The sequence below is a fragment of the Gymnoscopelus braueri genome, assembly GCF_963280865.1.
Source record: "Gymnoscopelus braueri genome assembly, chromosome: 12".
NCBI lineage: Eukaryota > Metazoa > Chordata > Actinopteri > Myctophiformes > Myctophidae > Gymnoscopelus > Gymnoscopelus braueri.
In genome coordinates, this window is record NC_137614.1 from 17144067 (window position 1) to 17166530 (window position 22464).

General features: G+C 40.1%; 1 protein-coding gene across 1 annotated transcript in view; it reads right to left on the reverse strand.

Annotated features, from left to right (window-relative positions):
* Positions 1 to 380: 380 nt before the first annotated feature.
* srm (spermidine synthase) overlaps positions 381 to 22464 on the reverse strand; it is a 28545-nt gene continuing 6461 nt past the window's right edge. The window contains exons 12-33 of the mRNA XM_080443824.1: positions 21680 to 21828; positions 21055 to 21105; positions 20056 to 20167; positions 19880 to 19927; positions 19698 to 19773; positions 19049 to 19158; positions 18863 to 18955; positions 18693 to 18761; positions 18325 to 18430; positions 18167 to 18240; positions 17158 to 17338; positions 14831 to 14898; positions 14483 to 14562; positions 11504 to 11529; positions 6640 to 6880; positions 5742 to 5862; positions 5509 to 5601; positions 5207 to 5360; positions 5014 to 5097; positions 3496 to 3641; positions 2941 to 3063; positions 381 to 2170 (exon numbers count right to left, since the gene is read on the reverse strand). Coding sequence (XP_080299950.1) covers positions 2153 to 2170; positions 2941 to 3063; positions 3496 to 3641; positions 5014 to 5097; positions 5207 to 5360; positions 5509 to 5601; positions 5742 to 5862; positions 6640 to 6880; positions 11504 to 11529; positions 14483 to 14562; positions 14831 to 14898; positions 17158 to 17338; positions 18167 to 18240; positions 18325 to 18430; positions 18693 to 18761; positions 18863 to 18955; positions 19049 to 19158; positions 19698 to 19773; positions 19880 to 19927; positions 20056 to 20167; positions 21055 to 21105; positions 21680 to 21828 — 2223 coding nt within the window. The 3' untranslated portion in view covers positions 381 to 2152. The remainder of the gene's footprint in view (positions 2171 to 2940; positions 3064 to 3495; positions 3642 to 5013; positions 5098 to 5206; positions 5361 to 5508; positions 5602 to 5741; positions 5863 to 6639; positions 6881 to 11503; positions 11530 to 14482; positions 14563 to 14830; positions 14899 to 17157; positions 17339 to 18166; positions 18241 to 18324; positions 18431 to 18692; positions 18762 to 18862; positions 18956 to 19048; positions 19159 to 19697; positions 19774 to 19879; positions 19928 to 20055; positions 20168 to 21054; positions 21106 to 21679; positions 21829 to 22464) is intronic.

Consider the following 22464-nt stretch of genomic DNA (forward strand, 5'->3'; position numbering starts at 1 on the left):
CCATTGACTTATCTACAATGACACATGTACTGTAGTGTGGAGTAATCCTCCTGCTGCATAAAAGTTAGATAAAGTGATATTTTTCGTTTAATCAAAAAGTTTTTTTGTTAAACGTTAAAGCTCTGTATTCTGATAGTAATCAATCATTGCTATAGTTAGTGTTCAGTGACAGGGTTCTCCCCTTCTCTTTAATAAACAGAAGATACATTTTCAAATGGGTTGCCAATTTCAGCCAATTGAGTACTCATGTATCAGCTTCTATTTTAGTATTCCAGTGTAAAATTTGTCTGCTTATTTCTTAGTCTCATTACTTCCATTTCATTCACATTCTCTTGTTTATTCGGTATGAGTTCTCTCCTGGTTGGGTAAAACTGATTTACTAACAAACACTCTAGCAGGGGTCTTCCAAGTTTTTCAGGCCAATGACCCCTTAGCTGAGAGATGAAGCTGGGACCCCCCACTACATATTGTATACAATTGTGTTAATGTGTTAATAAACGTTCACATATATAGTTTCATAGAGTTTCATAGACTTGTTTGACAGTACTAACATCAGTGTTGTCAATTGATGTTTTCTGTTAGTTTACACACATCTTTTCTATTAATATGTTGGATTCATGTTTTCAAAACATTTAGCTGTGGGGTTGGGAAACAGCGAGACCTCCTGATGTGGGTCACCACATAGCCACTTAAACTCTCAATACTTAGAAAACTTGACCTGTCTCTGTACTTTGTCTGCTCTTTTCCCCCTGAACACCATATCTCTCAGCCAAAAACAGCAGAGCTACAAGCTCGTAGATCTGCTATTTTTGGTGAACGTTCCCCCAGAATAGGAATGCTAGGGTTCAAGTGGTTAATGTAAAAAAATTAAATAAAAAGTTAGTCACACGAACATTTGGCCCCCCATGTTGTAACTCTGAGGACCCCCTGTTGAAGACCCTTGCTCTATAGCAATGACTAGCAATGCTGATCAGAATAAGAGCCATTTATCACAAAATAAATATCACTTGCCCTACCTTTAACTCTCTTGAAAGCAAAAACAAAATTTGAATAGGTCTCCCATACTGCAATTTACATAATTGATTGATTTATTACAGTTAATTCATATAAAAAACATGATCTCATTGCTCAGGTATGACAATTTCTTAACATAAATTCTTGTGGATTTACAACCATTGTACTCCATGAAGATCATTTGAAATGTGATTCAACTACTCTCTTATCACATAAATCTCAAACAGGACCCATCCTCTAAAAAAACCAAAACCAGGCATAGTTTTGAAAATGTTAGTCTAGCTCAAGAATGTATCATTAAGTCTTCGGTTTAAGGCTTACTATGATACTGTAACAGATACTTGAGAAGTTGAAGTAAGAAAAAGAAAAAAAAAACACCTTGCGCCAAAAGACGCTGTTTGTGGTCAGTAGTGGGTAAATTAATTTCAAGGCTATAGTAAAGTATCACTCTCCACACAAAATTAATATACTGTGTAGTATAAGTAATTAATATGTGGTGCATACAACATTGATATTTTAGAAGCAAAACGTTCTCAAACATTGAGAACTTAGCTTTCTTCTATTTGCCTGGAGGCACACAATAGCAATGTTTGCCTTTAAGCAATTGGAACGACCAAATCTCAGGCACTATACATTTCAGACAGATTTTTGCTTTTCATATTGTGATAAGTTCAAAATTAACTGGAGGAAAAACTTTTCTCTCTTCACAATAACCAATATGAAATGTAGTCTAAATATGTACTATAGTCCAATGGCTGATTTAAAGAGCACATTGCTTTAAAAGGTCAGGTAATGAAAGCCATTTTGTGTCCACTCAACCCAAACCACTCCATTGTTCTTTACAAGAGGATGACAGAAGAAAAACAATGCAATCTACTGAAACAAATAAATACATACAAAGAGCATGTAAGACTGGAAGGAGGGAAGCATTGGAAGGAATTAACACTCTCTTGTAAGGCCCAGCATCCCCCATGACTGTATCATAAAATCTTCACCGGGTCCTCCTCCTACTCCCCTCCAGTACCGCGTGGACAGTGTTGTGTGTTTGGAGAGGAGGTGCAGCAATTGTGGTACAAGGTGGAGCTTCTGTTGTCAGAGAGCCAGGTTGAGGATTAACAGGGTGGGCTTTTGTTGCCACTCAAGCTTCACTGAGTACCTGTCAAAGGTTTGAGAGGATTCAAAGGTTTGAGAGGATACAAAGTTCAACATGCTCAGCAGATATGGGAGTAGCTACAGTGTTTCCCCTTTATGCATTCAAAAGTGGCGCCGCTGTTGAATGCCGAGTGCTGTTGAGTGCCACTGCTCAATTTATGTATCTTTTTAACAATAGAAGACGGCTCTATTTTATTATATCATATATCAGTAACGACACGTGTCCAGGCAGTTACACACTTGTAAGGAGAGGAGGCTCTGTCCAGACCCATTGGAAGAGTTACAAGATCTTGCAACGCGCTCACGTTACTTTAGCATTTTTCTTGTTCTTGTCATCTCTGAGCAAACAAATTCCAAATCAGCTGTAAGTTGGTTTTGGCAATAAATGTTTGAATATTATGTGAATATTCTGTTTACAACGGAAGTCTATGGGTCTTACTAAGCACACCCTCTTAACAGATCGGGCTCCGTCTATCTACATATTCAGGTCATTGGAATGTGCAAGGAAACATCTGCAAATCAAACATTTGGAAGATCCAGAATCATCTTGCATACAAAAAGATAATTTCTTTGTTGTTTTTGTTTTGCCTGGAGGCGATACCTGTCGATCTCAAAGACACGCGTGCGCGAGATAAATATTCACCACTGCTGCTACTTCATTCTAGGGGAAACACTGAGCTAGCAACCACTGTAAGAATGAAATGCAAGAAGTTCATTTACAAGCATCCTACTACATGAATGTATTTATTTTTAATAGTGTGCATCAACATATACCTTTCTTGCAAACTCTGGGAGGATAAATGATGCTCTGTGGATTCCAGGATTGTAATATTTAAGGTTCATACTTTCCACCTCATCTTTCGATAGCTCTCTCACTGGCTCCCGGAAATTCGTCTCCTAATTAAAAAATGAACAACCTCAGTTATTCCATTGGTCAAAGTGTAGTTAACTGCATTATTACAAACTGCTTAGTTTAACTGTAAAGGGTCGTTCCACACCAAGAATAATAACTATAAAAGATAACTACAAGTAAGCAGAACATGATGCGTTGAACAAGAAGCCCTTTATATACTGATGTATTTTCATGGGCTCTTACCGTTTCTATCATCCATCAAATCACTCTGAATGTGAAGTGAAGATATCATTTCCCAACTGTCATCATGATATAGCCATCCACTTGAGTTGGAAAAATAATTAAAATGACATTCATAGTAATCTTTATAGTTATTGTTCTTGGTGTGGACAGCCCTTAAACCTTTGCTGTTTATAAAGAAGACAGTGAAGTGTGAGTACAATGGTTGACAAATGGAGAATGACAAAAACACTCACAGCATTTTTACTGCACAGCATGAAGCCAATTTGGCCACTGGGGTATGTGGGGATGGTGCAGTAGGCGTAGTCCACCACAGGAAAGAGACTCTTGCAGAAGGTCCGCATCTCCTTTATCAGCTCCAAATGGAGCCATTGACACTCTCCTGCAGAAATACACAAAAGTGCACAGGAAGTGCCATTTTCTGTCAGTAACTGTCTCCGTCTTCTAGTACAGGGATCTTCAACGTTTTTTTCAGGCCAAGGACACCTCTGAGAGAAGAAGCAGAGACCCCCACTACATATTGGACTCATGTTAAATGTGTGTTTTCAGAAATTGCACTTAAACCCTCAATACTTAGTAAACTTCATCTTTGGCTAAGTACTTGGTCTGCTCTTTTTCACTGTACACCAAAACTCTTCGACAAAAATGGCAGATCTACAAGCTCACAACATGTCTGTGATGTGTTCTTTACACATTAAGACATCAATCAGCAGGCTGCCCCACAGAAATTATTTACTTTTAGTTGGTTACAGTCAAAATTTCAAAATCAGTCCCATCTCAGAAATGGAGACAGAAAGATTTGGTCTGATAACATGGAAATAAAATCAACAAGCAATTAATTGCACAGCAAGATGGTGCGGGCAAGCAAATTTGAAGATTCTACAGTTCTGGACAGTTTTGTTTGAATATTTGACCACCGATCCCATCCATGTGTCCTGTAGTTAGAGACAGCTTTTGGACAGTTGATAAGCCTTTGCAGAGATCTTGGAGAGTCTGGCTCATAGAGCTTTTCAATTTGAGTGGTAGATCAGGTCTCAGTTTTACTAGATGGGAGTACAACTTAAAGTAGGCTTTCTGCCTAAAGCGCAACTTGTTTTCAAGTGGTGCAGCCGGTTATATAATTGACATGTGCACGCACGCATGTGGGCATCTCTCTATTTGGCGCATGAGATACGGAAGTGTGCGCCCACGAACACAGTATCTAATAATTGTTGTGGGTGAAGTTGGAGAGCAAGTAAAAAACACCCCAATACCATACAGAATCTTATTGTCTGGCCATGCCTTCATTGTCTGGCTTTATTGATTTGTGATGGGAAATATGACAATTCTAATATGTATAATATTGTATTTACTTAAAGGCTTTTATACGACTATATATAGCCCCAGGCCAAGGTGTTTATTCTTTGTTTACTCTAACATTCTTCAGGAAGACAAAGGTGTTAGCCCAGTTATATGATACATATTTTTTGATCCCCCAGGTCATGGGGTCTATTGCTGATTATCCTCCTTTGTCCTCCATCCAACAGCTATACCTTAAGTATTATTCTCTTTCTCTGTCCCAGCCTAGGAGTGCTTGGGACGGAGAGAGCAGAGGGGGAGAGAGGGCTTGGCAGCTTCGGCCTAGCAAGCTAGGCTGTTAGGCCCTGCTGTGAGGATATTCTTATAATAAACCGCCTTATTCCTTCACCCTGCATGATTAGTATTGATTCTCAAAGACAGATTACAAAAAACAATTCCCTGTGATAAAACTTCACCTTGGCAACAAAGAATTCCACCCTCTCTCAAGGCCGTCTTCATCAGCTGATAGTAAGACTCCTTGAACAAACTCTCAGCAGGGCCTATGACACAAGAATAGAGATCAAACCATAGCAGATACACACACCAATTACAACAAGTTTGCGAAGAAAGAACACACTTGAGAAACACTGGTCCTGGTTGATGACTTACCCACAGGGTCTGATGAATCTGTGATAATTACATCAAAGGCATCCTGGTTCTGTTTCATGAACTCAAACCCATCTCCAACATTAAGGGTGAGCTTTGGACTGAAGAACCCCTTGGCCATCCCTGGGAGGTATTTCTTTGATACGTTGATGACGTCCTTTGGCAAATGACATGAACACAGTCAGAAACAACAGCATTGTTTATGCGAGCTACTGATTAAAATAATTTTGAAGGCTGAACTCGGATGAGGCATGGGGGAAATGATGCAGCTTTTCATGTAGTTGGTAATTTGGTAACACACACACCTCATCTATCTCACATTGAACCACTGTCTCAACCAGTGGATGTTTCACCACTTCCCTCAGCACACCACCGTCTCCACCGCCTATGATCAATACCTGCGAAGAGAATGGCAGCAGCCACCACAAAAACAACAAATGTAATTTACTTTAACAGGTTAAGGAGATCAATGTTTAGATAAAGATAATTATTACAATTTTTTACACAATTAACCAGTTGGTGTAACAAAACTAAATACCTTCTTGGGACAGGGATGGCTGCAGAGGGGAAGGTTGGCAATCATCTCTTGATAGGAAAACTCATCCCTCTCTGTGCACTGGATGACCCCATCCAGCACCAGAACGTTTCCATAGGTTTTACTGCAACACAGAGAGAGCACAACGTGATCGAGACCACATACTGTACGTACATACATACATACATACATACATACATACATACATACATACATAGATCAGTGGTTCTCTAAGTGGATTTCAGCGACTCTCTGGGTTCCTTAAGGGGGGTTTAAATTGATCCTTACAAGTATGTAACTCTGACAGTATACAAATGGAACCAAATGAACCTTAACGGGTCCATTTGGTTCCATTTGTACACTGTCAGAGTTAAGGGGAGACCTTGAAATGTAAAAGTTTGAGAACCATTGACATAGATCATAGCCAGGTTATCTAAGCCAGTTATGTAATATGTAATATACATACATACTATATTTTGCTGACTCTGCTAGCACATGCTTTCATAGCCACTGCTGGCAGCCAGCTGTCACTGACTGACTAATATAGACCTGGTGCTTTAAGCTAAACATAAATACACTATATCTATGTATATCAGCCACTAGATAGACAGTTGTTTTAGCACAAGTTGCACGCAAAAATCACTGTAAAAAATGTTGTTAAACCAACTTCAGCAAAAGGGTAGGTACTACCGGCTGGCTGCTATAATGCTAACTGATGTTTAATAGTTGGGAGAGCCTCATTCTTTGGTGTTTCGACCAGGTGGGCGTGGTTTTGAGGGATAGTTTTGAGGTCAGGTTTAGGCATATAACCGCGCCTACCTGGGCGAAACACCAAAGAAAGAGGGAGAACCGTTAATAGTTAGCGTAGTGTGGCTAGTTGACTAGCCCAAAGTATACTGACCTCTTAAAGACCATTACATCTTGGAACTTGGACTTCTGGTGATAGAGGACCTCCTCCACCTGAAGGCTCATGGCCTGTCCCGGCCACAACGTGCACGTCTCCGTGAACCAGCCTTCTTTTATGTTGTCCATTATTATTATAAGACGACCAGACAGTCCTTTTTCTAAGGGGGTTTTGCTGCTGCTGCTTGTGTGGCAACAATGTGATGCGAGGAGAGCAAAGTAAAGCAGTGTTGCCAGGTCTTGAGAGAGAAATAAGCGGTCACGTCTATGAAAACAAGCCCAAAAGAACCGATTACATTGGCTATTTGAAAATAGCTGCTATTTTCAAAATGGAAAAAAAAAAGGTAAAATTGTGGAATATTTTTTTCAAATCCACACAAATCTTGTATGGGGGTCTCTGGCACAAAATATTTTCAGTAGGTTGGGTGGGTCTACAAATAATATTTGTATATTATTAATTTGGGGTCCTTGCCATGACATTTTTTGAGAACCACTGATTTAAACAATAGTTAACAAGGTCACATATTAAGCAACTACATTTTAGAAACAAGACCAAATCAAGTACACTTTAGAAACTAGCCCAAATAAGTAAAGCAACTACACTTTAGAAACAAGCCCAAAAAACCGCAACCCTACAAGCGACTTTACAGAAAAACAAGCCTAAAGTCGCTTATAATAAGCGGACATGGCAACCCTGCAAGTATGTGCTGTGACACTTCATTGGGGCGTTTCGGTCAACCACACTTGCTTGGAGTTCTAGCGAATAGGACGACGCTGACGTCAGAGCGAGTTGTATTGGCCAATGGAAACGCAGCGAGCGTGAGTTCACGTAGCTTGTTCGCCTTCACACAACTCTCCTGCTGTTGTCCCCACGTGAAAGTGCCATACTGTCAGTGGTGGAAAAAGTACTCAATTTTTTTTACTTAAGTAAAAGTATCAAATACTGCAATATAGAAATACTCTGTTAGGGCACGGCCACACCGCACCTTTACTCTACCTATGAGGGCAGATTCTGCCAATGCATTTTAATGGAAATGAAGTGTTTTTTTGTTGTTGCAGAAAACCACAACCGCTCCATTGCCATTGAAATGCATTGGCAGAATCCGCCCTCATAGGTAAATTAAAAGTGGGGTGTGACCGTGCCATTACAAGTAAAAGTCCGGAATTCAAAATGTACTTTTGAGTAAAAGTACAAAAGTATTGGTATCAAAATGTACTTAAAGTACCAAAAGTAGAAAGTACTCATTATGCAGAATGTCCCATTTCACAAGTTAAATATATAAAACATATTTTTAAATAGAAGATCTAAGCTTGTATCGGCTATTTTTAAATGCCCGAAATGTAGTTTGGCTGAAGTGGGTAATGTCCTATGTTTTGTAATGATAATCAAAATCTACAACTAGACACTAAAAGTTTTCAAATAATTGTAGTGGAGTAAAAGTGCAATATTGAGATGTAGTGGAGTAGAAGTAAAAGTATTGAAAATTGGAAATACTCCAGTAAAGGAAAAGGAGTATTTCCAATTTTGGACCAGGGCTACTACAAATTGTACTGTACAGTACTTGGGTAAATGTACTGAGTTACTTTACACCACTGCATTCATACTGTGTGTGTGTGTGTGTGTGTGTGTGTGTGTGTGTGTGTGTGTGTGTGTGTGTGTGTGTGTGTGTGTGTGTGTGTCATCTGCCTTGTTCATAGCTCTGATAGCCTGAGGAAGAAACTTTTTCTGTGTCCACAATCACACCAAAAATACTGTAACTTATTCTAGTTAGCTTCTAAAATGTATCAAATAATTTTACATATTTTCTTTTAGGCAGCAACATGCATGTTACCTAAATATTTACATGTTCATTTATATTTACATGATCACCATGGTGAAATTAAATGAACGGAGGTTGAGCGTGGATGTCAGATTACTGTGAGAAGCAATGCTGCCCTCTAGTGGCAAGCACTACGCACAGCAAGGAATATTGATTGAGTTCAGTAGAAGCTCAAACTCCTTCTGTCCAAGGATTTCTGACTGGACACAGTGGACAGTGAAGTGTGCTATTCATGTGATAACATGTAATGTGAGAGAATGTACAGTAGCAGCATGCTCATGGAAAGGCTTTATAGAGCAACATTATAGAATGTGCAAAACATAATCAATATGGTTCTTTCTCTGTATGGTTAGGGTCTATATTTGGGTCACGGACCCATTTTTATGGGTTGTGACTTGTGAGTAAACATCCTTTCACTTGCTTTTAAGTTTCCTACACAAACAATTACTATCGTTTCAAAAGATTAATTAAGTAACTCAGTAACTTTAAGGATAAAGTTACTGACACTTATGAAGCCAGAATCTATGGGAGGCCTTGGTCTTCCCAATCTCCAATATTATTTTTGGTCAGCCCAATTACGAAATGTATTGTCATGGACGTTGGGAAGACAAGACTCACAATGGTTTCAGTTAGAAGCTAAATGTGTTGACCCATTACCATTGGACTCTCTCATATTTATAAAACAATTTAACAAAATAAGAAACATAGGTAACTGTTTCACTGTTCTCAACACACTTCGTGCCTGGAAGGATTGTTAAAAAAAACTTGGCATCATTAATTATACCTCCATTCACTCTCCTATCGTAATCCTGATCTACATCTAACCTCAATTAATATACAGAGGTGGGCCCAGTTGGGGATAAGTCAATTCAAAGACCTGTTTCATACAAATATGCATTTAAAATCATTTATAGACTTAAGAACAGAATATGGCATCCCAAATACTGATTTCTTTAAATACTTACAAATGCGAAATATTATACATTCACTTAGAAGAGAAAATAAATTAAGACTAGAATGATATGAAATAGAAGAAACACTAATGTTATCGACCACAATTAAGGTAAAATTAGTGAATTGTATGACATCTTTTCCAAAGACTCACTCATCTTTTTTGCCTTTGTTGAGGATTTGGGAGACAGATTTAACAATGAAATTTGAGGAGAACACCTGGCTAAATATTTGTGATAGAATACATTTCCCATTTACAAGTAACAAAATCAAAGAAGCTAATTTTAAATTCATTCATAAATTGTATCTAACTCTAATAAAAATGCATAAAATGTCTAGAGACAACTCATTAAACTGTCCTAGATGTAAAACCAACGAAGGAACATTTTTACACATGTTTTGGCATTGTGAAAAACTAAAAAGATTCTGGAATGGTGTTCACTCATTCAAAAAAATCTGCATTAGAAACAGAATTTGACTTATCCCCATGTGTCTTACTAAATAAATTGCCTAATATACAGATGGATCCCAAAAATACAGATTGTTAATTATTATAACATATTTTGCCAAGAAATGTATTCTTCTATTATGGAAAAAAGAAGCTTCACCCACTTTAAAGATGTTTCAGGATCAGATATCTCAACTTCTTCTACTAGAGAAATTGACCTTTGAAAAACAGGGCCGGGAACAAATGTTGCAAGACCTCTGGTATCCATTGATTTCCCAACTAAGCAGTGAGACTGTTGATTGATGTGGTTAATGATGGTGTGTGGACAGATTAAATGCCCACAATCGGTCTGCTTTTTTTGAGAAAAAAAAAGATACGAGTGCTGCCTATTTGCTGAAAGTTGTTATTATTGTCACTATTGTTTCTTTATTGTTTCTTTATTTTTCTTTGTTATTACGGTTTTGTTTGTTTTGTTTGTCAGTGGGGTGGGGGGGAGGGACTAAGGAATGGGATGATTGTGGAGTGATGTGGGGCAAGTATTTGCTGTACCCTGCGATTTCTCAAATAAAAAGTAAAAAAATATATATATATTAAATGAAGAATGAAAAATGAAGAAATAAAAAAACAAATAGAAAACATTTGAAAAACCTTTAAGAAATAATGAAACAGCAGCAAGCTCACAAGAGCTTGTAGACCAACTATTTTCCCCCCAAAAAATTGAAATGGGGCTAAAGTGGTTAATTTATAATGTATTCTTGTAGGTTTGGGTCCCGGGGAGACACTACATTTATCCTTTGGGTCATGAGCTGAAAGGTTTGGGAACAACTAGTCTAATGACCAGTAATGTTAATTCTCAGCTCTACTGGTTAAAAATGTATGTTTTGTAATGATAATCAAAATCTACAACTAGTCACTAAAGTTTTCAAATAATTGTAGTGGAGTAAAAGCACAATATTTGCAGTAAAAGTATCGAAAATTGGAAATACTCCAGTAAAAATCATGTAGCATGTGTTTTAAAAGACATTTTTGTTGTCTAAAATAGTGTTTAATAAGGAGGTTACCAAAGTACTCACAAGTTATGAACATTAAGCATCAACCAGGCTATATTTACATGGAAAATATTCCATAAAATTGAAAATGCATGTTGAACTTCAATATGACCAAAACAATAAAAATAAATAGACAAAATTGAAGCTGATTAAATGGGTTCCCTCTCCTGACTGGATGAAATTGGTGTCCCACCTGAAAATGTATTTTCTGTTTAGTAAAGAGCTGGTGAGATAGGTAGACCCCTGTTACTGAACAAACTATAGCAATGATCACTTATCAGAATAGTAAAGAGCTGGAGAGATAGGTAGACCCCTGTTACTGAACAAACTATAGCAATGATCACTTATCAGAATATAGAGCTTTCACTTTTTAACGAAATGATTTTGTTTACAAAAAAATATCACACCACCCTTTAAGACCTTTTATGTATCAACCACATGGAAAATTATTCCATAAAATAGAAAATACATGTTGAACTTCAATAAACACTGATAATCATCTTGAAGGGAAACAAAAAACAATACAAAGCATCAAAAGGGCTTTGAGGTTGGAAAGAAAAATATGTACGAACTGAATTGAAAGGTTAGTCTATTTTTTGGGCCAGCTGTGTCGGAATCCTCTGTGAAAAGAAACGAAAAAGGCAGTTACACAATGGAATCTATTACATATAGACAAAGCTATATATATATACAAATATATATATATATATATATATATATTATATATATAATATATATATATATATATATATATATATATATATATAATACATATATACAAAGCTCTCCGCCGCCCACCGCTAGGAAGCTCTGACCACGACGCCATCCAGCTGCTACCTGCCTACAAACAGAGGCTAAAAAGGGAGCCGGTCGTTGAGAAGGAAATCCGAATCTGGTCTGAGGACACAGACGCTATGCTACAATCCTGCTTCTACCAGACTGACTGGGGGATGTTTAAGAACGCCGCTGGGAATAACATCAACGAACTCTCAGACTCAGTCACTGGCTTTATCAGCAAGTGCATAGATGACATAGTCCCAAAAAAGACAGTTCGGATCTATCCCAATCAGAAACCATGGATGGACAGCGGAGTACGTGCACATCTGCATGAACGGGACGCTGGTTTCAAATCTGGCGACGTGGAAACGCGCAACACGACGCGCGCGGCCCTAAACAGCGCCATCAGGAAGGCGAAAAAGGCCTACACAAAAAAGATGCAAGACAAACTCAGCAGTGGCGACATCAGGAGCACATGGCAGGCAGTACACACCTTGACAGACTGCAAAACAAGAACCAGAAGCGAGGTGAACCCGCCTGCCTCCCTCCCCAACGAACTGAACACTTTCTACGGCCGGTTTGAGATCAGCTCCAACCGCGGCAGCCAAGCGGGGCCATCAGCAGCACCAGCAGAGGAGAACCCTCCTCTAACCATCTCGGAGAGAGAAGTGCGTACAGCCTTCACACGGGTCAACATCCACAAGGCAGCCGGACCTGATGGGATTCCAGGCCGGGTCCTTAAGACATGTGCAGACCAGCTGGCGGGTGTCTTCGCTGACATCTTTAACCTCTCCCTCTCCCTGGCTGTGGTCCCTGCAGGGTTCAAAATGTCAACCATTGTGCCCATTCCCAAAAAGGCCAAAGTGACATGCCTGAACGACTGGAGACCTGTTGCTCTCACCCCGATCGTCAGCAAGTGTTTCGAGAAACTGGTGAGGGAATACATCAGCTCCACGCTACCTGCCTCGCTGGATCCGTGGCAGTATGCATACCGCAAAAACAGATCCACCGACGACGCTATTGCCATGGCTCTCCACACCGTCCTCTCGCACATGGACAACAAGCTGCTGAAGGACAAATATGTACGTATGCTGTTCGTGGACTACAGCTCAGCATTCAACACCATTGTCCCAGCAATACTTGACAAAAAGCTCAGACACCTAGGGCTACACCCAAGCATGTGCGACTGGATACAGGACTTCTTGTCCAACCGACATCAGGTGGTGAGAATGGGCAGCATCACATCCGACCCCCTGACCCTCAACACCGGAGCACCCCAGGGATGCGTGCTGAGCCCTCTCCTCTACTCCCTGTACACGTATGACTGCATAGCCACACATGTCTCCAACACCATCATAAAGTACGCGGACGACACGACAGTGATAGGCCGAATCGTCAACAACGACGAGTCTGACTACAGAGAGGAGATCAAATCACTGGCACACTGGTGCCGTGAGAACAACCTCTCTCTTAACGTCGACAAGACCAAAGAACTGATCGTGGACTTCAGGAGGCCGCGGAGAGACCATGCGCCCATCCTCATCGACGGTGCTGCAGTGGAAAGGGTCAGCGAGTTCAAGTTCCTCGGAGTACACATCGAGGAGGACCTCAAATGGGAGACGCACTCCACACACGTGAGGAAAAAGGCTCAGCAGCGACTGTACTGGCTCCGCCGCCTGAAGAAGCTCGGAGTAGGACGTCGCATCCTCAGGCTGTACTACAACAGTTCTGTCGAAGGCATCCTAACAGGCTGTGTCACGGCCTGGTACGGGAACTGCACTGCCCGAGAAAAGGTCAGCCTACAACGAGTAGTGCGATCGGCAGAGCGGATAATGGGAATCGAGCTCCCAGCGCTCCAGGAACTGTACAAAAAGCGGTGCGTGGTCAAAGCCAAGCGCATCATCAAGGACAAGCACCACCCAAGTCATAGACTGTTCAACCCCCTACAACGACCGCGACCGGGCAAGGGGCTCTACCGCAGTATCAAGAGTTCCACCACCAGATTTTGGTGTAGTTTCAATCCAGCCGCTGTCAGAATGCTGAATGGGGCATAAGCCTGGATGAGTTCAGCAGCCTGACAGCAGGCGGCGCAGACTTTTCTGGCTCTTCCTGAACACACCTGTGGATTATACCAGGGACAATGACTTGGACTTTAGCCCCCCCCTCGGACACACCTGTGGACTACACCAGGTACAAATGACTTTTTGTTGCACTCCCTCATGGAGCTACATGCGGATTATACTAGGGTCAGTCCACTCTAGGTGGACACGCACTGACCTTTTGCACCTTAATCCCTTGTATAACGCACTGACTTTTTTTTGGGTCTTTTTATTGTGCTCCTTAAGCACCTTAACGTCCTTGTCTATCATGCACAGTATAAGTATAACATGCACAGTACAATACATTGCTGCTATGCTCAGGCACCTTAGTTTAGTTTTTTTAGTTTTATTTATTATCTCAGGTTTTTGTAAATATGTAGATAACTTGTCTGGCCTTCTGTTGCTCTCTTGTTTTTGATCTCCTTCCCACCTGCCCCCCACCCTCTTCTTCTCCCCCCCCCCTCTTCTTTCTATGGAAACTAACGTTGCGATGGGAACGATGTACAAAAAAGAATTTCACCCACTTTTTTACCTTGTAAACCTGTGATGTGACAATAAAACTGATTCTGATTCTGATTCTGATTCATATCTCCCAAGTAAGTAGCCTACAGTTCATGAAAAATAACTTTAACCTCATTGACATTTTAACTATAATTGGCATGTAGTTCTACCTGTTTATCACGTGTGAATGTTTTACCTGTCAGATTTTCCAGCCATGTAGGACATACTACGGTTTCCAGCGGATGCATCAGACTTATGTCCTTTAGGGGTTCTCTTCTGAATGGACAAAAATGCATAATGATCATTTCAAATGTTAATACGTTGTTACACAAATAATGTGATCTATCCCTTTCCCCTATTAAAAGAGATGCTAAACCATAATTGATTATAGCTTTGAGTTGGAGATATTAAAACAAGTGTGTGTGTGTGTGTGTGTGTGTGTGTGTGTGTGTGTGTGTGTGTGTGTGTGTGTGTGTGTGTGTGTGTAAAATGTATGCAATTACAGTATTGTGGTTGCCTTGAAATTGACCACAGTCACCATTACCTTTTTTCTGGGCTCATGGCTTTCCCTGTTTGGGTCAAATTGTGACCCATTGTCCTTTGATTTGGTACCTTAAAAACAAAACGGGGAACATTCACTACAATTCTTTTACAGCTTATATTGTAAAAAAAAAAAAAAGTATGATGTAATATTGACATATGGCCAGCTTTCAACCACAACTTTGAGTGTGAAGGCTTGTCTGTGCCTCCAGTGACATACATAAAGGCATTATACTATTTATCATTACGTGAAACTTTGTCTGAGTTGGCCAACACTGGCAAACACGCTGAGGGACCTAATAATTCAGCTCTAAATGCAACCGATAGCCTAGAAAATAAATAAAAAGCGTTGGAATCTGCATCATGTCTATATTATGCATAGGCTACAAGCAATACATCCGTTGACATATTTTTTCATAAGTTTGGTACTGTTGCAATTGATTTTGCATGAAGAATAAAGCATTCTAATGACATACGCAAGCTTTGATCGCTGGTAAGTCAGCCTCGGAGCCGACTTGAGAAAGAGTGGCGCTTCCGCTAAAATCACTGACAATAAAACATTAGTGAATCAGACTACTAATGAAGGAATTGCCGTATTTACTAGGTAACGTTTTCAACAAAACTAAAGTTAAATTGTATATCTTTTGTGAGTGGCAAAAGTTTCACAACACCCACTCCATGAATTTCACCCCCGGAAGCCTTTTATTTATATATTTACTATTGAACGGTGAAGGGGGGGACTTTCCCGGGGAAATGACGTCAGGCGGAAAACGGAGGCGGAAATGCACTGGTTTCCTGTTTGGCCAGGAACTAACGCAACGGTTTCCTGTTTGGCCAGGAACTACCGCGCTAATAACAAAAAGGAACCTCACGCTGATTTTAAGAGAATGTAGGATTGGAAGATCGAAAAAGAACAGAAAAAGAAAGCACAGCTCATGGTAACTAATGCTCCACTGGCTAAGAGAAACGATCCGTAGATAGTATAAAACAATTAAAAGATCGCTTTTTGAAACGCTTCCGGCTTCCGGTGAAAACGAATGGAATTCTGGGTAATCGAGGACTACAGAAATTGTATGCAGTGACGGTAGTGACCAGCAGAGGTTGCTAAAAATCGTTATTTGTGATTCTGCATTGTACAACTTTAATACTGGTCTCTTTTGATAAATTAGTACTGGCATCTGTTTAGGCTTGGTACGATACGAGTAAAATCTTTCATATGACAGAAGGACAAGATATTCTGTGGCATGTCACTTCAAACAATGTTCCCAGAACAGTGTTTCCTCACTTCAATTTCAGACCGTTGAAAAATTGGAATAACACCAAGGGGAAATTTGACAAGAAATGTTGTTGTACGATTATACACAATCTTGGCTCCCTATATTCCGTTGGAATGAATGAGGACTTTGATATTAGGGCTTCTTTCCGCTGTGTCCCCCTTAGCTGATTTAGGTCTAGTAGCCTATTAATGATGACGGCATGGTGGTGCCGATAGGCCGATACCCTTTTAGATATCCATTCTGGTTAACATGAATATGAATATAATTATGGCTTATTTGTACATTTTGTATAGTTCTTTCTATGTGTGTTGTAAGTGAATAATAATAATAATAAAAATAATAACACAATATAATTATAATTCTTGACCCCCAACCCCTGTAAATTATTATTGTGAGCCATTAGCAGTAAATTTGCAGTAAATGGTTTATAGAAATTGAAATGTTTCCACCTTGTGGCACTTATAGGTGTTGCACCTGTTCACAAGTCACCCGAACATGCGCATTCATTTAAGCGTCCCAGTTTTGGGAGCTGAAAATATAATTTTCAGCCCCCAAAACCGGGACATTTAAACAAATGCGCATGTTCGGGTGACTTGTGGACTTGTTCATATAAGCACCATAGTCGTTGCATACAGGCAACGACTGAATGACACACATCAGCGGTAAGCGTTGAATTCAGACACACAATGCATTGTTCATGTTTTATGGTTGGTTTAGGTGAGCATGCTTACATGAACAGAACATGATGAATGTCTATGCAAAGGCTGAAAACAACGATTATTTGGCAAAAAAATGGACAATTTGGTAGTGAATGTTGAAAATCGGGAAATACACGTATTCGAGTTTTAGAGATATTTGTTGGGACTCTGGACACACAGCTTCAAATTAGGACAATCCCGGACAAACTGGAACGTCTGGTCACCCTAGTGTAGAATTATCATATTAATCTTCTGGTTGCGTGGACATGATCTGATGATGGTCTATTGATCAAAATCGAAGCACACAAAGTGTAGTCTAAAACCAAGCAACCATTTGACAGCTTTAATATTCTTACCAGCAAAGACTTTGAAGTCTGATTGGCCATAGTTGAAGGGTTTGAAGTCATCTTTGGGAGTCGAGTCAGAATCTCCAGGTGTCTCTGCAGCAGATTTCATCAGTTTCTTGGTGGGTTTTGGAGTTGACTCTCCAGGTTCACTGGCGACCCTCTCCCTTTTCTTTCCACCTGATTTTGCAGCCTGAAAAATAATTTTGAAAGAAGATGAGAAGAAAAAAGTTGAATGACATTGAATAGTGGTTGGTGAAACAAGAAAAGGAGGAAGGACATCCATATCCCAAACCCAAAATTGGGCAGGTGCTGACTGGAGATCAGTGCAAGATAAAAGAAAATAAAAGCTTGCACACTGTAGGGCTCCAATATGACGAATTCTTTATTGCACCGACTAGTGCCGTGCACAGCGTCATTGGAGCTTTTTCTTTTATCTTGGTTGGTGAAACAACCCATGCAGTGCTAGCAAGAGACAGTAACATTAGAGCTAAAAAAATGTCAACTATTTGGCAATATTATCTTACACTGGAAAATCCAAATAGTAAAAGAGCGATGTGTACAGTTTGCAAGGGTTCGGTTTCAAGGGGTGGCACTACTGTTGTCAAGAGACAAGCACTATTACCCATGGGGAAGGGAAGTAAAAAGCAAACGGTATGTGATGAACAGGACTCCATTGCTTTAATCCCATGCTGTGCACGATACTTCTCCAGGCAAATCATGGACATTAGAAGGGCTTTACCATGCTGGTGTTATGATCTGCGATAGCAACAGTCTTTATTAGCCCTCTGACCACTTTGGTATTGATCAATTGATACTGGGCTAATGCAACTTTAACATGTAGACACATTCAACCAAGAAGGAGCGTGGCATATTATGTGAATAAAGGCTTGCATTCTTAGCTAAAAATTTTAAACATGTAAAGATAAGCCCATTTTGGATTTACCAATACCAAAGTCATTGGAAGACGAACAGTATGTCGCACAGAAGAAGCTGAATAAAAAAAAGATTAAAAACTTACAGAAGCCTGTTGTCGGACAGTAACAACGTCCTGTAGAGAATCTTGATAGGTCTGTTTGTTCTTTTGCCTTTCCTCTGTAGAAGAATAGAGTACAGTATGATGAAGACTGTTAACATGCGTGCTTACCACAGACTTTGAAGCAGCTTAATGCTCCATACCTGCCACCTTCTTTGCAAACTCCCTTGCTTTTTGCTTTGCGGCCTTCTTGATTTCCATCTCCCGCTGCTGCTGCTCAATGCTTTGTAGTTTCCACCTTTTACTGATCTATTAATATCAGATGGTAGAGCAATCAACATTCAATTATAGGGTCCATAAAAAAATAAATGTCCATCATTTTAAAATAAGTGAAACCCACTCTCGCAAAATGTCTGCTGACAAGAAAATAAAGGTTTTCAATAGGATATAATGGTGAATTATGTACAAGAGAACACAACTAAACCTGACCCCTTTCAACTGTCTCTATGAGTATTTTGATCCTTGCTTTGATGGCGATTATGTATGGATGAATAGAGGTCTTGTGGATTACCTCGTATATTTTTGTTGAGGGATCGAACTTGGCATTTTTGTTCACGTGCACATCACCGGAGGGTAAATACTAAAGATAAACAGGGACAAAATTGAACAACATTAATCATCCATTTCAAACAGCAACAACATCTTTTCAAAACTCAAGGGTCATCTCTGGCAAAGTTTTACCATTCTGAAAGGGTTTTGGAAAGACTCAATGATTCGGTTGGTTTTCTGTTGAGCCACAGTGAGGGAAGCTTGGTCATCATTTGACTCCAACTCCTGCAAAGGAAGAGCAAATACACAAGAATCAACAATTATTTTTGAATATGTCGGCTAAAAATTGAGCATCAACACTTTGTAGCCGTTTTCTACCTCAAAAAGTGAGATTCTGGCTGGTGCAATGAGACCAGCAGTTATTTTCACATCGATCTCTATTTCTTGTTCCTCATCGGCAAACATCATGCCTTTCTTGGTAGGTAGTTCTGAAAACAGATGCATGAATTTTATGTCTATTTTTAAGGAATCAAAACGAAGAAGTATGCATTCAGAACAAAATGAACTATGTCATCTATAGACATACAACATCTTTTAGATTTCAGTCTACAGTACTTTGAACGGAAAGGTTTTCCTGGATTTTTAACACCAACACAAATGTCTCCTTCTTGCGTTCCCCTTCTTGGGCCTGCATAGTGGTTCCTCTCCTCTTTTCATATGGCATAATGCAGTGTTCATAACGTAACCACATGAACCCTAGCGTCCTTATTCTGGGGGCGAACATTCTGCGAAAGTAGTAGATTTACAAACTCGCCATGTGTCACAACTCGCCAACCTGTAGATCGGCTACTTTTGCGGAAGAGATTTGTGTAGAGGGGAAAAAAGGAGAAGACCAAGTATGGAGCCCTGGGGACGCTGGTCAACTAAGTATATAGGGTTTTAAGTTAAGCACATGTGACTGACAATTACTGTATATGATCTTGGTTTTGAAGAGTGCATATACAGTACACTACTCTGTGTTTCTTACCATGTGGTGAAAAGACGGGGATATCACTTTCAGACTCCTTTGATGTATCATGAGGACCAAACAATGTATTATCTGGCTGTAAAATGATTATAAAATATTAAATGTTCATCTCAGATCATTACAAATATTCAGGGCAGAATTTTTATATCAAAATCAATGATGATATACATTTCCCAACCAACCTTCTTTATTGTTGCGAGTCCTTTGCTCTTTTGAGCAACGATTTCTGCCTGAAGAAGAAACAAAAGCATGTTTTATTTATCTAGCCGCCTTTATTGTCAAGTGACCTAAACTAAAATAAACCAGTAAAAGAACATTACTGATATAAAAACAATGCTTTTCACAGATCATTGCTCACCTTAAGAAGAGGCATGTCCCTGGCCTGCATTACCAATAAATGGAGCTCAGTAATCTGCTGCCTCACCATTGGTGGGACAGGGTGACAGCAGGCAATGATTCCCTGAGGCTCTCTGGGTGAAGGAACACAAACCATAAGTTTATGATCACAGGTGTGATGAACACACCAAAAAATACACCACATACTAGGCTTGGGATCCAGAACAAGATCGAAAATTCTGTTCCATCACATTTGGGACCGTTTCCGGAACCGGTTTATCGCTTGGTTTATCATAGGACCATGATAACTCCCGAGAGTGTACACAATTTGTACACTCTCAGAATTAGACCTGCAAGAGTCCATTTGGAACCACCCTAGGAACGGTTAATGAATTGGACCGTTAACACATCCACCGCCAGAGGTTAATCTCATAATAATGTACTCACCTGCCAAGGTGTTTTTGTTGTTTTTTTGTTTTTTTCATGTCGCCATAGATCTTGTTAAAATCCTTAAGATTGAGCCGTGAACGGTCTGTTTACATTCGCGAGATCTCCCTGTATCTCCCAGTGAAGACCGCATGTCAAACGGACTTCCATGACTGTAGTTAGAGCGGATTACGTTAAACAGTGAAATGCGAGGAGAAAAAACTACAGGAAGAGAATTGAGTTTCAGCGGGCGTGATCGTCGAAACCGGATCCCAAATAATTCTATTTCCTGTCATCAAACCGGAAACGGAAGTGGATCAAAAAAATTCCGAAAGTGCACCCGGACCGCGCATGCGCGAAAAGACCGCAGCCCGTAGGACTACGGGCTCGGCGCTTAACCGTTGGATTTAACGGCCCGTAGAACTACGGGCCCGGCGGTAAAGGTGTTAAGAGGGAATCGTTAAAATCCTAAAGGATCCCAACCCTACCACATAAAAGGAGTAATGAAACAGAGCTGTGTGACCAAACAAAAACTGAAGTAGCTATACACATTCAGTGGAACATACATAATAAATAAGACATTGCATAAACTTACTTAGGCAATTCCTCAGATATCTTGATCATCATATGATTAGGCAGGAGATATCTAAAGAGGAGAGATGCATATAAATGACCATATGTCGCAGTGCTCCGGAAAGATTTGATGCTGAAAGATCCTAAGAGCAGCGAGGTTTCATGTCAGGTTCTTGTCAGTCAGCATTATTTATCATCGCTGTTGGGCAGACACCTTGCATCTTTTTATGTTTTTTCCCCCATAAACGAATGCCAGTGTTGCGCAAAAGTAGCAAAAATAGCTGATTTACAAGCACACATGTTGCTTTGTGACGTGTTGAGATTGTAGATCTCTATTATATTTAAATGTTTGAATTTAAGAGATGTTCACCTACAAGGACATGCCCAAAATAGGGATGCAAGGGTTAAAGTGGTTAAGTCTGTCTGTGTGTTTTATAAATATTTAACCAATGAAAAGTATTAACATGAGCTTGTTAACAAAATAATAACTACAGTATCCATTGGCACACATTTCCTGAAAAGCCAAAGTTATGGACATGCAAGGTTTCAGTGACGCTATATGCAATTCTGCTAGACATTAATTCTGAATTAGAAAGTAGCTGCAACAGGCTAATGTAACAGCTGCTCCGTCAATTTCCGCAGCCTACCCAGTGCTCTCGTCTTCCTGCCTGGCTAACTTGTCCCTCCAGGCAAACAGCAATCTGAAGGCTGTCAACTGCTGGGTGTTGAACGCCCTCTTCTGCCTCTTCTGCAGCTCCATGTACGACACCTCTGTGTAGATTGGCTTCACATATTTCTGCAGGGGGTTGAGGGGGAGTGTCATGGAGAATGTCATGTATTTGGTTATGAGGATAAATTTAGAATATAAAAGTAACAATTACATGTGTGTAGATCACTGGGAACAGCATAGCGAAAAGAGATAGCAGATGGATCTGTAAACCACTTAAGCCCTAGTCTCACGTAGCCAGACGATCAAAGATCTCCACCTACCGATATGTCTGGGGAAATCTAAATTCAGTCTAAGGGCTTGAACGGTGAAGAAAACCAGCGCTAACAAACCTACGCCTTCTGCTTTGAAAAGCAATCCTGATACCGTCCCAATATGAAGGACCGACCCTTAAGTCTTTGCATTGGTTCTGTGATCTTATTTCTTACATTTCCACATTGTTTCCAGACAGTTTTTAGCCCATTCATTGATTTAGATGTCACCAGACGTATCAGTAGGCGCCTAGGCGGAGATCTCTGATTATCCTGTTGCACGAGACTACTTAATTCCTAAATCTGCGGTTCTCAAACTATGGGTCGCGGGAAGGTGCCGTTGGGGTCACGCATTGGCAACTGGAAAAATAAATTAAAATGTCAAATTTATGTTTGAGTACCCCTGCCCTAAACCTATCTACAAGCTCACAACACATCATACTGCAACACGTTG